General features: G+C 36.4%; 1 protein-coding gene across 1 annotated transcript in view; it reads left to right on the forward strand.

The window, feature by feature from the left end:
- The window catches only part of LOC102249402 (olfactory receptor 52D1-like), a 7,175-nt gene extending 1,144 nt beyond the window's left edge, over positions 1 to 6,031 (forward strand). Inside the window, exon 2 of the mRNA XM_005863048.1 lies at positions 5,148 to 6,031. Within this exon, the coding sequence (XP_005863110.1) occupies positions 5,148 to 6,031 (884 nt within the window). The remainder of the gene's footprint in view (positions 1 to 5,147) is intronic.
- The last annotated feature ends 7,680 nt before the right edge of the window (positions 6,032 to 13,711 follow it).

The following is a 13,711-nucleotide window of genomic DNA, read 5'->3' on the forward strand; positions in this document are numbered from 1 at the left end:
TATAATATATCACCTTATATATTATATATGTATACATCTATATATGTACATATCATATACATGTATGTAATTTTTTGTATATTGTGATTTTTGACATCTTAAAACACCTTTCTCCCTGGGGAGAGACTGCCCCTCCCTATCTGGGCTAGAATATTCTTAGAGATAGCAAAGGTCCCAGCCAGGAGCATAGCTGTGCTGCACAAACAAACCAATCCATACCCCCTTTATCTGTCCATGCACTCCAGGAGGCAATATTCCTCTGCCTTAATCATTCTAGGTACCAGGCAAGTAGAGACCACGCCTATACTCAAAGTCCATCCAAATTATTCAAACTAGCTAATCCTAGTGTTCACCCTTCTCTACCTTGCCTTTGCTGTGGACACCCTAGGAAAGGCCTTGGCTTAAGCACCTTAACTCCCCACCCCCATCTCCTCCTTGTGTCTCAACCCCCATCACCATCACCATATCACCTTGGTGGTTTTTATTTGATCCTGCAAGGCCTGCTGTGCCTCCTGTCTTTAGGACCTGTTGGTTTAATGACCTTATTTTCCTGAGCCTTTCCTCTGTCTTTTCTTGTGGTTGCATCTGACTGATCTTTCAGAAAAACCAATCCAAGTAAGCAGCAAACAAAAAGCCAGTATTTAAAATCATGGGATAGGAATTTATAAATATAACATAATTTAATGCTGGATCTACATATTTACCTCACATGGAATCTTGTCCACATTTCTTAAGCCTACATAACTATACATGGGAATAATAACATCACTTAATTCATTGAATTATTGGAAGGGCTAAATAAGTTTATACATGAAAAATTCAGCACAAAGTATGGAAGAAAGTATTTACTTAATTTTTGGTAGCTAGTGTTTGTCAGAACTTTTAGAGAACTTTTGTGAAGACAGACACATTATTACCTTCTTAAGGACATCTAAAACAAAATTCAGAAATGAGGAAACCTTCTGAAGAAAAGACAAAAAATCCATAAGATGATGAAAATTCTGGGAACAGAATAACTGTCCTCAATTTGATCTATAAGATTGGACATTCATGTAGCAGATGAAATGACCTCTAGTGATGTGGAGACCTTGGTAGAGTCAACATACTAGTATTTCACTTATTTAAATTGATTTAGCCACTTCACCTGAAAAATAATCATATTCCCCGTAAAAGTCTTACTTGGTAGATGGAAAACATGTGAATAGGGAAAGCAGTTTTCTGAAAGTGTTTAGATTTTTAAAAATAGCTTCTAAGACATCCAAAGCATGCATTTTATGCAACTTGTCTTTCTATGGTAATCAGATCAGAAAGTGTTAATTGCTGGACTCCTTGAAGGAGAAAGAAAAAGGAATAAAAAGAAATCTTAAGTGGAGATGGAGACAGGGTAAAGTAAGAAACAAGAAACAAAAGAAAAAGAAAAAAACACAGACAGAAAAAACAAACAAATGAAGTTTTAATGCCCTAGATAAAGAATAGACTGTATTTCAGGGGACAAGATCTGAGTTGTAGTTACAGTAGCAACAAGACCAGACACCAAAGCTCTTTAAGTAACAGGATGCTTCTAGCTTTGACTTATATTTTTTAAAGTTCTCCTGCTCAAACTGCAAACACACACACACTTTCCAAACCACAAGAGCATCTCCTCTTATTTTTAATAAACTAAGCAATATTAGAGCTACTTTGTAGGAAAACATTAGAAAAGGAAGCGGAAACCTTATTTTTATCTTGCTTTGCCACTAATTAACTGGAATGTGCCAGTTCTGAGTTTTCTTCAAATATAATTAAGAAGATAGTAATAGATCATCTTTGCATCTCTTCTATCGCTAAATGACATGAGTATGATCTGTCTTCTTATTAATGATAAACTTGAATAAGAAGGAAAAAGGTGACATGCCAAAGGAAATTTTGTGACTGAGAGATGCAGGATCAAGATTATTTAAATTCACTGCACTTTCCACTTCTGTCAAAATTTGCTGCAATTAGCCTGGCCAGTGTGGGTCAGTGGTTGAGTGTCAACCTATGAACCAGGAGGTCATGGTTCAATGCCTGGTCAGGGCACATGCCGGGTTGTGGGCTCAGTCTCCAGTGTGGGGCCTGCAGGAGGCAGACAATCAATGATTCACTCTCATCATTGATCTATCTATCTCTCTTTCTTTCTCCCTTCCTCTCTGAAATCAATAAAAATATATTTTTAAAAATTTGCTGCATTTAGAAACTCTGAGCACTACACAGGTCCCAATTCATGGAGAAGAAACTTACCCAGAAAAACAGATAGCTGGCTAGAATGTAGAATCAGTGGATGGAAGAGCCCTTTTCTGCCAGGCTTTGGATTCTGAAAGGTATTAGCTACTAAGTGTCTTTCATGGACTGTCATTAGCTGTTGCTTTTCTTGGCTTTAGAATCTTATCTGATCCCAGTGCAATTTTCAGACCTTGCCCTAGAGAGGTCATTACACTGCTGAAACCCAGCTCTCTTTTATGGGAAAAATAAAACCCTAGCCTGAGGGCAGGTAGCCAGGAAATACTTAGTACCTCTGAGTTGATTCCAAGAAATAAGAACCAGGAAATCTCAAATTATGGGTCACTTTCAGACACATCTATATATGTACATATCATATACATGTATGTAATTTTTTGTATATTGTGATTTTTGACATCTTAAAACACCTTTCTCCCTGGGGAGAGACTGCCCCTCCCTATCTGGGCTAGAATATTCTTAGAGATAGCAAAGGTCCCAGCCAGGAGCATAGCTGTGCTGCACAAACAAACCAATCCATACCCCCTTTATCTGTCCATGCACTCCAGGAGGCAATAGTCATCTGTCTTAAGCATTCTAGGTACCAGGCAAGTAGAAGCCACTCCTATACTCAAAGTCCATCCAAATTATTCAGACTAGCTAATCCTAAAGTGTTCACCCTTCTCTACCTTGCCTTTGCTGTGGACACCCTAGGAAAGGCCTTGGCTTAAGCACCTTAACTCCCCCACCCCCATCTCCTCCTTGTGTTTCAACCCCCATCCCCATCACCCTATCACCATGGGTAGTCACCATGGAATATATAACGTCTTCAATAAAAGACATATTTGCCTTAAGCAAGCCTTGTTCATTGTTTCTGTGAATCTAGTTTGACACTCCTTTGAAATGCCTCCTTTCAAACCCCTCTTACTAAAGCATGACCCTGAGACTCATATTCTTAACTGGTTTGTAATCCAATCTCCACTTTGCTTTCATCCACCTTCATGCAATCTTCCTTATGTTCCCTCCTGAACCTCAAATGCATAAAAGAAACTGCAAGGTATTATTCTCCAAAGCATATTTCTCAGTCTGTTGAGATCTTGCTTCCAGGCATATTCTCTCTTTGAAATGAATAAATATTAATTAAAATTCTCTACAGATTTTGACATTCTAATGTTGACAAATGTTTTTGTTGGACCATCTCTAACAATGAGACACAGAGAAGACGTTGATCAAATGGGCCTTCTAGGTTTCTCACTATATCTATCACACACTAGTTCATATTAAACTATCATTATCTATGATGACAGCTTCCTTGCTGGAGCAGGTCTCTAAATACTTTCAGGCAGTTAAGGGGAAGGTCAGTGGTTTTTCCTGAATCTTTCATTTCTTAAAAATAACTAGCTTAAAATAACCAATATCTCACAGAGGTATATTTTGGGTTGGAAAACTCTGCTCCTCCTCCATGGTATGAGGTTGGAATCAAGGTTAATTTTTTCCCATATGAATATTTCATTTACTCAGCATCATATATTGAATAGAAAAAAGGTGTTATTCTCTACTGCATCTTATAGCATATTGATCATATTCAGATAACTGTTCATATGTGATCTATTTTCAATTTTATATATTTTACATTAATCAGCTCTTTTTATGTCAAGACTATAGTAAAATAATGCATATAGAAGTTCATGTGTGAGACTTAGTGTATTTTATCAAGTTTACTTAGTATAGTAAATCATTACCTAGTAGGTTCCCTGGCTGGTGTGGCTCAGTTGGTTGCAGTGTCATCCTATACATCAAAAGGTGGTGGGTTTGATTCCTGGTCAGGGCACATACCCAGGTTGTGGGTTTCATCCCTGGTCTGTGTGAGTGGAAAGCAATCAATTGATGTTTCTCTATTCTCGCTCTCTCTCTCTCTCTCTCTCTCTCTCTCTCATTCCCTCTCTCTCCTCTCTTCCTTTTAAAATAACTAGCAGGTAGACTTTGTGAAGAAGAATAGAATGGTCTGGTGTTTTTCAAAATGGTTCCTTTTCCCCTCACCCTGCCAAAAGCATGAGCAGATTTTTCTGTGGTATCATTCAGAGGACATAGTGAGCTCCTGGAGACAAAACTCAAAATTGTAGGACTCAGCAATGACTGGGTCCCCCTAGAGCAGTGGTTCTCAACCTGTGGGTCGCAACCCCTTAGGGGGTCGAATGACCCTTTCACAGGGGTCGCCTAAGACTCGGAAAAAATATATAATTACATATTGTTTTTGTGATTAATCACTATGCTTTAATTATGTTCAATTTGTAACAATGAAATAGGGGTCACCACAACAACAGAAACTGTATTAAAGGGTCGCGGCATTAGGAAGGTTGAGAACCACTGCCCTAGAGTTTATCTCTCAGGCTTGCCTACACTAAGCCTCCAGCAATTAGTTAATAACAGTTCACTTTCCTGCCTTGGCACTGTTTCTTATCGAGATTTCTGCTCTGTTAAATTGTGATTTCCTATCTTCACTTATTGATTTCTTACAGATATAAGAAGAGTTGTTGATTTTTCAATTAGTTCAAATTTTTACCGTTAAGGCAAAGTGTAAAGTTCCAACTTCTCACTTGCCGAACTGTAAACTGAAGTCTACATCCTTGTGTTTTAATTCATTCTGACATTCTATGTGTTTTGACCAGAGAGTTTAAAGCATTTACACTTAAAGTAATTACTCATAAGGAAGGACTTACTATTGCCATTTTTGTTTTCTGTGTGTCTTATAACATTTTTGCTCTTCATTTCCTCCCATACTGCATTCCTTTGTGTTTAGTTGATTTTTGTAATGACACCTTCTGAGTCCTTGTCATTTCCTTTTGTGCATATTTTATATTTTCTTTGTGGTTAGCACAGGAATTACACATAACATCCTAGTTTAATAACAGTATTAGAGCACCTGCATGTCTGGATTGGGATTCCCTTCTGCTCCATGTACATAGTGGCTGTGGTGGGGAATGTGACCATCCTGGCTGTGGTGAGGGCAGAGCGAAGCCTCCATGAGCCCATGTTCCTCTTCCTGTGCATGCTGTCGGTCACTGACCTGGTCCTCTCCACGTCTACGCTGCCCCGCATGCTCTGTCTCTTCTGGCTTGGAGCCCATGACATTGCCTTTGATGCCTGCCTGGCCCAAATGTTCTTCATCCACAGCTTTACTGCCATGGAATCAGGCTTCTTTTTGGCCATGGCCATTGACCGTTATGTGGCCATTTGTCATCCACTGCGCCATAGCACCATTCTCACCCACGTTCACATCACTATAATGGGTATCATTGTGGTGATTCGGGGCATAGCCTTCTTTTCTCCACATCCCATCCTGCTCAAACAGCTGCCCTACTGCAGGACTCGAAGAATTGCCCACACCTACTGTGAGTTCATGGCTGTGGTGAAGCTGGCGTGTATGGACACAGGAGCCACCACACGTTATAGCCTCGGTATGGCTACAATCATCGGTTCGTGTGATGCGGTTCTCATTGCTGTGTCCTACGCCTTTATTCTGCGCTGTGTATTCCGCCTGCCATCGCGAGGCGCCAGCTTTAAGGCTTTGGGCACGTGTGGATCCCACGTCTGTGTTATTCTTGTCTTCTACTCCACAGCAGGTTTTTCCATTTTTACTCACCGTTTTGGGAAACATGTGCCTGCACATGTCCATATTTTTATTGGAAATATGTACCTTTTGGTGCCCCCTTTTCCCAACCCCATTGTGTATAGAGTAAGGACCAAGAAAATACGCGAACATGTTCTTAGGATACTAATGGTCAAAGTTGCTTAATTTTAGTTGGGTCAATCAATAAAAGAATCCATTCAAGAATAAATGGAGATAATGTAAGGACAATAATTAACTGCTGTCACTCTCACAAACTAAATTGCATTTACTACCTGAAAGGTATTTTATTAGATGTCTATAAATCCCAAAAATTCTAATTTGAGAAGTTATTTCAGCTTTTTTATTTATTAAATGTTGGAGAACAAATTAATTTCCTCCTAGGTATGTGTTTTTAGAGGATAATTACAAATACAGAGTAAACAGTAAAGGAAGAGGAAAAAGAAAAGTAAATAATATAGAAAAAATTTCTAGAGAACCTAATGATGTCCAGCATATACCAGGCAATTTGAAGCCATTTGATTATGTGTGTAGCTGTGAGTTCATAGAATAGGTGATCAATGTTGTATCTCCTCTATAACGCAATCAAATTATAGAATTATTGTTCATTTAGATAAAGGAGTAGAAATAATATTTAAATATTAAACAATATTGAGCAAATGTCTCAACAAACGAACTTGAATTGGTGTGAAGGCTCTAATTTTAGTATTAAGGCTGATCCATTTTCTGGAGAAATTTTGATAGAGGAGGAGTGTATTTCTTAAAATAAGTTAATATCATGAAGTCTGTTGTCTGTTAAAATTGAGGTCATGAATTCCCATTTTGATAAATACTAGTCAATATTACCAAATTACCAGGCTACCATGTGCATTGATTCTGCCTCATTTATTAATTAGATGACTTGGAACCCAGTATCAAGAAACAAGATCTGAAATTTCTTATTAGCAACAATGTTGAAATAGTTTATTGTCCCAGTACCAGGGACTTACAAGTTCATTGACACTAGATTCCCAACCCAGTTATCTATTTCTTATTATTTTTTTAAAAAATGTAACCTAAAATCTGTGGACTTGTTTTATAATTTGGATATGTAAAAATTGTGTTCTGATATTTATGCTTTGAAACTTTTTATCTCCCCTTGCTTATTATCATTAGAAGCTCACACCCATTGTTAAACATGCAGACTAACATCTCTGAATTCACCATTCTCGCTTCATAATTCAAATATGGGGAGAGTGTGAAGCTTTCTATTTTGGAGTACCAGAAATATTTGGTAATCTTTCTTTGACTTCCTAATAGATGTGCAAACTAACATTCTTACTGTGGTAGAATTTAGACTTCATGACATTTTTTCCAGGTAGTCTATTCACTTAATATTTAAGTATCCAGGCTTTATAGTTAGACTGCTTCAGGTCAAGTCCAGTATTCATTGCTTGGCTAGCTTTATTGCTATTTGATTCCCCTTCCCCTCAATTTGATAATATTTAAAAACAGAGATAAAATAAGCATCTACCTCATATAGTTGTATAGCAATTACATGAAACATATAAAGAAGATTAGTGCTATGGCATCGAGGAAACATAATAAACCATATTTTTTAAATTCTTCCACTATGATTATAATTTTCTATGTTCTGTACCCTTTGTTTAAACTGCTTTAAGAAATACCATACCTCATTTAATATTACCATCTTTGCAACTGTGTATTATTTGTATTTTTGTTATTTATATAATGAATATATTTGATTTCATTCCCTTTTAGCCACTTATTTGGTAAATCTACCAACACTTCAAAAACAAAACAAAAAACAAAACCCCAAAACAACACCACAACTTGTGTTTTAGTTCCTTTGCTGTATATTATGTTTTTTCATAGTATGCCATATATTGATAACTTTAAGCTCTTCTGGAGAATAGGATAGTTTTAATGCAGAACAATAGAATAGTGATAAGAATATAGTAATTACCTTTAATGTCTTTTGTTGATAAAATCATTTAATCATTCATTCAATTATTTATTTTATTAAATTTATTGGTGACATTGGTTAATAGGATCATATGTATTTCAAGTGTACATTTCTATGATACATGACCTGCATATTGCTTTGTGTGCCCACCATCCAAACTCAAATCATCTTCCATCACCATCGATTTGGCTCCCTTTACATTTCACTGCCCCCCACTCCCTTCTTTCTGGTAACCATATGATCTATGAGTTTCAGTTTCATATGCCACATATGAGTGAAATCATATGGTTCTTAGTTTTTTTCTAACTGACTTATTCCACTTAGCATAATATTCTCAAGGTCCATTCATGTTGTCACAAATAGCAGTATTTCATCTTTTCTTATGGCTGAGTAGTATTCCATTGTATTTATGTACCACATCTTCATCCATTTGTCTATCAATAATACTTTGGTTGTCTCCATGTCTTGGCAACCATGATTAATTATACAATGTACAAAGGGAAGCATACATCTGTATGCATAAATGTTTTTTGAGTTTTTCAGGGAGATACCCAGAAGAGAGATTGCAAGGTCATATGGTAACTCCATTTTTAATTTTTTGAAGAACCACATACTGTTTTCCATTCCCACCGGTGTGAATGAGGGTTTCTTTTCCTCCACAACCTCTCCAACACTTGTTATTATCTATATTGTTGATGATAGCCATTCCAACAGGTGTGAGGTGGTTGGTATCTCATTGCAGTTTTGTACTTCCCTAATAGCTCATGAAGTTGAACATCTTTTCATATGTCTGTTGGTCATTTTTATGTCTTCCAGGGAGAGGTGTCTGTTCAGATCCTTTGCCCATTTTTAAATTGAATTGTTGGTTTGTTTGTTATTGAGTTGTATGAGTTCTTTATACTTTTGGTTATTAATGCTTTGTTTGCAAACTAAACTGTTGTTTACAAATATCACCTCCCATTTGGTTAGGTGCCTTTTTGTTTTGTCTTCTGTTGTACAGAAGCTTTTTAGTTTGATATAGTCCCGTTCATTTATTTTTGCCTTTACTTCCCTTGCTTTTGGGATCAAATTCTAAGACCAAGCTCCACACGTTTAGTACCTATGTTTTCTTCTATGTAATTTATTGTTTCAGATCTCATATCTTAGGTCTTTAATCCATTTTGAATTAATTTTTGTACATAAGCACAAACTGTGGTCTAGTTTCATTCTTTTGCATGTGGCTTTCCAATTTTCCCAGCACCATTTATTGAAAAGACTTTCTTTTCTTCATTGTGTATTTTTGGCTCCTTTGTCAAAAATTAGTTGCCCAAATACATGTGGTTTTATTTTGGGCTCTTAATTCTGTTCCATTGGTCTGTGTGTCTGCCAGGACGTCCCTGGGTGCTGACCCTGGGACTGTTCACAGAGTGCACCCTTTGCTCGGGGAGAAAAAAGCGATTCTGTAGCACCAGTGGTCAGGTGCCCAGACAATGTGCTCCTCAACCTGACACCAAGGGTGACCTAAGCGAGTTCTGGGCTATGGGTCGGCAGAGTTCTGTGACTTTGTTTCTCTGCCTGAATTGCTGAGAGCCTAACAGCCACAGCGGCACCCCCATGTTCCGGCCTTGCCCAGGTCGCTGGGGTCAGCTGCAGCTCGCACTACTCATCTCTGCGGGAATGCCCAGGGAATCTCTCTGGTCCCTCCAGCTGAAGGGAACATTAGCCATAACTGCATTTGTCCCCTCTCCCGGATGAGCTCTGCTGTGGGCTCCAGGCAGCAGGGCTGCTTCTATGGCTCATCTTAGCCCTTCTCCCCTCTCCCCTCCCCCTTCCATTCCCACTCGTCCACCTTCAGATGTTTCAAATATGTGGACTTTCGGGCATATTTCTGCATTGAGCAGGGAATCTTTTGTTGAGTTATAGCTGTTCAAGTTGTTGAAACTTCAAGGGGAGAGACCAAGAGGATTTCTCACGTTGTCATTTCTCTGTCGTCACTCACCATTCATTTGTTTATAATGTGTTCAAAAATGTATTTTGAATAAGTTTAGATTTATTTGGACTAATTTTTGTAGCACTGAAATGTATCCCTCCATTGCTATTAATTCAATCATTTTTCTTCTGTTCCCCTGAGACAAAATAAGTATGAAGAGACCGTAATTAAGCTACTTAGAATCCTTTGATAGCAGGTGTATCTGGCAAACATAAACTGACTCATCTTCTGTTAGGGCAAGTTTTCTGCAGCTTTCTCTGCTTGTTCAGGGACACATTTCTACTCTTTTATCATATGAACTAAGGAGATGGGGTCACATTAGGGTGCTCTAGACCCGTGGTTGGCAAACTACGGCTCGCAAGCCACATGCGGCTCTTTGGCCCCTTGAGTGTGGCTCTTCCACAAAATACCACGTGCGGGCACGCGTACAGTGCAATTGAAACTTTGTGGCCCATGCGCAGAAGTCGATTTTCAGCCTGGGAAAGTCTATTTTGAAGAAGTACTGTTGATATTTGGCTCTGTTGACTAATGAGTTTGCAGACCACTGCTCTAGACTAAATTGTTAAGAAAACAGGCTATATTGTGTTTGATGGCATTTGCACATGCTCATATATGATATTCTTTCTTCCTCAAATACCTTTTACTGCCAAATGTCACTGTAATACCCTTCACATTCCTATTTATAGAGCAGCTTAGTGTATAACTGAAAAAAAGCCTCTACTGATATTTATCATTGCTAATATGTATTTTTATGTTAATAACAAAGAAAAGTCCATAAAGTTCTATTCACCTATCTAACTAATATCTTCACTCATGTTATTAGCATTAGTATGGAATGTAACTAAAGAGCATTTCACTGGTGTGGCTTTTTATTGTGGTGAAATATACATAACATAAAATTTATCACTTTAACTGTTTTTAAGTGTATATAGTTCAGTGGAATTAGTACATTTATACTGCTGTGCAACCAGCCCCACCATTCACTTTCAGAGCTTTTTTTATCTTCCCCAATTGAAACTTCATATTCATAAAACAGTAATTTCCCATTCCCACTTCTTTACATACTGTGACAACTGCCATTCTACTACTGTCTCCATGAATTTAGTTATTCTAGGTACCTCACATAAATAGAATCACAAAAGATTTGTCCTTCTGTGACTGGCAAGGTCACCTAGCATTATATCTTCAAGGTTCACCCATGTTTTAACATGTGTTAGAAATTCCTTCCTTTTTAATGTTATGTGAATTTTTTTTTTATTCACTCATCCATCTGTGGATGGGACTTGTGATGTTTCCACCTTTTGCTATTGTGAATAATGCTGCTATGAACATACAACAATCTGCCTGAATCCTTGTTTTTACTTCTCTGGGGCATATACACAAAAGTGGAATTGATGGGTCACATGGTAATTCCATGTTTAATTTTTTTTTTTTTTTTAGTAACTGTCCTGTCATTTTCTGTAGCAACTATGTCACTTTACATTCCTCCTAGAAATGCACAAATGTTCTTTCCAATTTTTTCACATCCACGCCAATAATTTTTTCTTTCTTATTTTTAATAACAGCTATTCTTTTAATAATACCATTGTGAAATGGTATCTCATAGTGGTTTTAATTTGCATTTCCCTAATAATTAGTGATGTTAAGCATCTTTTTGTGTGTTTATGGGTCATTTGAATATATTTTCTGAATAAACACCTATTCAAATTATTTGCCCATTTTTTAATCCATTGATTTTTTAAAATTTTTGTTGAGTTTTAAGATTTTTAAAATACATATTCTGGATATTAATTGCTTATCAAATATAAAGCTTGCAAATATTTTCTCTGATTCTCTGGCTTACCTTTTCACTGTGTTAATAGTGTTCTTTGATGCACAAAACTTGTTAATTTTTGTGAAATCAGTTTATTAATTTTTACTTTTGTTGCCTTGTCATATCCAAAAAAATATTTGTCAAATTTAATATCACAAAAGTTGTCTTTTTTTTCTAAGAATTTTCTTCTTATGTTCAGATTTTGATCCATTTTGAGGTTGTTTTGTTTCTTTGTCTGTTTGTTTGTTTTGTGTGTTTTTTTTATGTAAGATAAAAGTCCAACTTCGTTCTTTTGTATGTAGACATCTGAGTGTTTTAACTCATTCATTGAAAAACTACCTTTCCCTCATTGAATGGTCTTGGCACCTTTGCAGAAATTATTCAAACGTCTTTGTAAGAGTTTATTTTTGGGCCTTTTATTCTATTCAATAGTCTACATATCAGTTTTTATCCCAGTTAGATTATTATACCTTTCTAGTAAGTTCCATGTTTTTCAAGATTTGTTTTTTGATATTCAGGACCACTTGAGAATTCATATGGATTTTTATATTTATACAAAAAATGCCATTGCAACATTGATAGAAATTGCACTGAATCTGAAGATCAATCTAGGTAGTATTGGCATATTAACAATATTAAGTGTTCTAATCCACAAACACAAGATGTATTTCCATTTATTTGTGTTTAATTTCTTTCAGCATTTTTTGCAGTTTTCAGTGTACAAATTTTAATCTTAACTTCAGTTTATGCCTCCTTTATTTTTTAATATTATTGTCAAAGATATTGCATAATTTCTTTTTCAGATGGCTCATTTATATTGTAGAGAAATACAACTGTTTTTGTACATGATAATTTTGTATCCTGTAATTTGAAATTTTCTTAGGTCTAGAGTGTGTGTGTGTGTGTGTGTGTGTGTGTGTGTGTATGTGTGTGTGTCTGAGAGAGAAAGGGAAAGAGAGATCTTTATAGTTTTCTATTTATAAGGTTATTTTATTTGCAAACAGATAATTTTACTTTTCCAATATGGATGCCTTTTATTTCTTTTTCTTGTCTAATTTCTCTGGCTATGATTTTCAGTATTATGTTGAATACAAATAGTAAAAGTGGGCATTCTTGTGTTGCTCCTGACCGTAGAGGAAAAGCTTTCAGTATTTCATCGTTTATCACAAAGTAGTTCTGAGCTTTTTCATATATGACATTTTTTCTGTTGAGGTTGTTGGTATCTTTTGATTATTCCCTTTCTAATATTTTTAAAGAGATAACTAGGAGGACAACACTCTATCATTTCTTCAATTCAATGAGTTTCTGAGGTAACTAGCCTTATATTATTATGAGTGGCATCTGTGTTAGTCAGAATCAAACCAGGAAATATTAATTATTACAGAGCATCTTTAATACAGTTCATTATTTACACAAATTATAGAACTTCAGATAAACCCAACATTTGACAGGGAAGACTCCCAGAAATTAGAAACCACAAAAATCCACAACAACTCTAGCCAGCAACACACAGAGGTGCCACTAGTAAAATCACATCTCAGAAATATGAGTCTCTCACTAGAAGCTGAAACCCTGGAAGTACCCTCTGGCAAAATCTGGAGCCATGGAATAGATGCAGTTGAAGAAATAGAGAAATAGAGAGAATTGTCATAGCACATTGAACAAACCCTGTCTAAAGAGAGATGATCTATGATCCTGAGAAACATAGCTTGTAATGTTCACTTTTCCTGAAATACAGAGCAGAAGAGAATGAGAAGGAACATGTGTGTAGCAAAATATATACAATCATTGTATAGCTTCCCAACTAAAACACAAATAATAGCGCTTTTATACATGGGGATAATGCATACACTGTATTCAATCAAACAAATTTCCAGGGAAATCAAGAATAGAAACATACTATAAAATATCCTGGAGCTTCAGTTGATTTTCAGAACTAAAACTGATTCAGGTGAATTATTTAAGAATATCTAGAGGCATGTAAAGATTAATATAATCACCATGATTATTCATAAATTCATTGCTCCAAAATATCCTCCACTCCTGGCTCCCATTACATGTGTTGTAAGAAAGCATTTAGTGCTTAAACCCATGGGTACA

Source organism: Myotis brandtii, unplaced genomic scaffold (genome assembly GCF_000412655.1).
Source record: "Myotis brandtii unplaced genomic scaffold, ASM41265v1 scaffold1704, whole genome shotgun sequence".
Classification (NCBI taxonomy): Eukaryota; Metazoa; Chordata; class Mammalia; order Chiroptera; family Vespertilionidae; genus Myotis; species Myotis brandtii.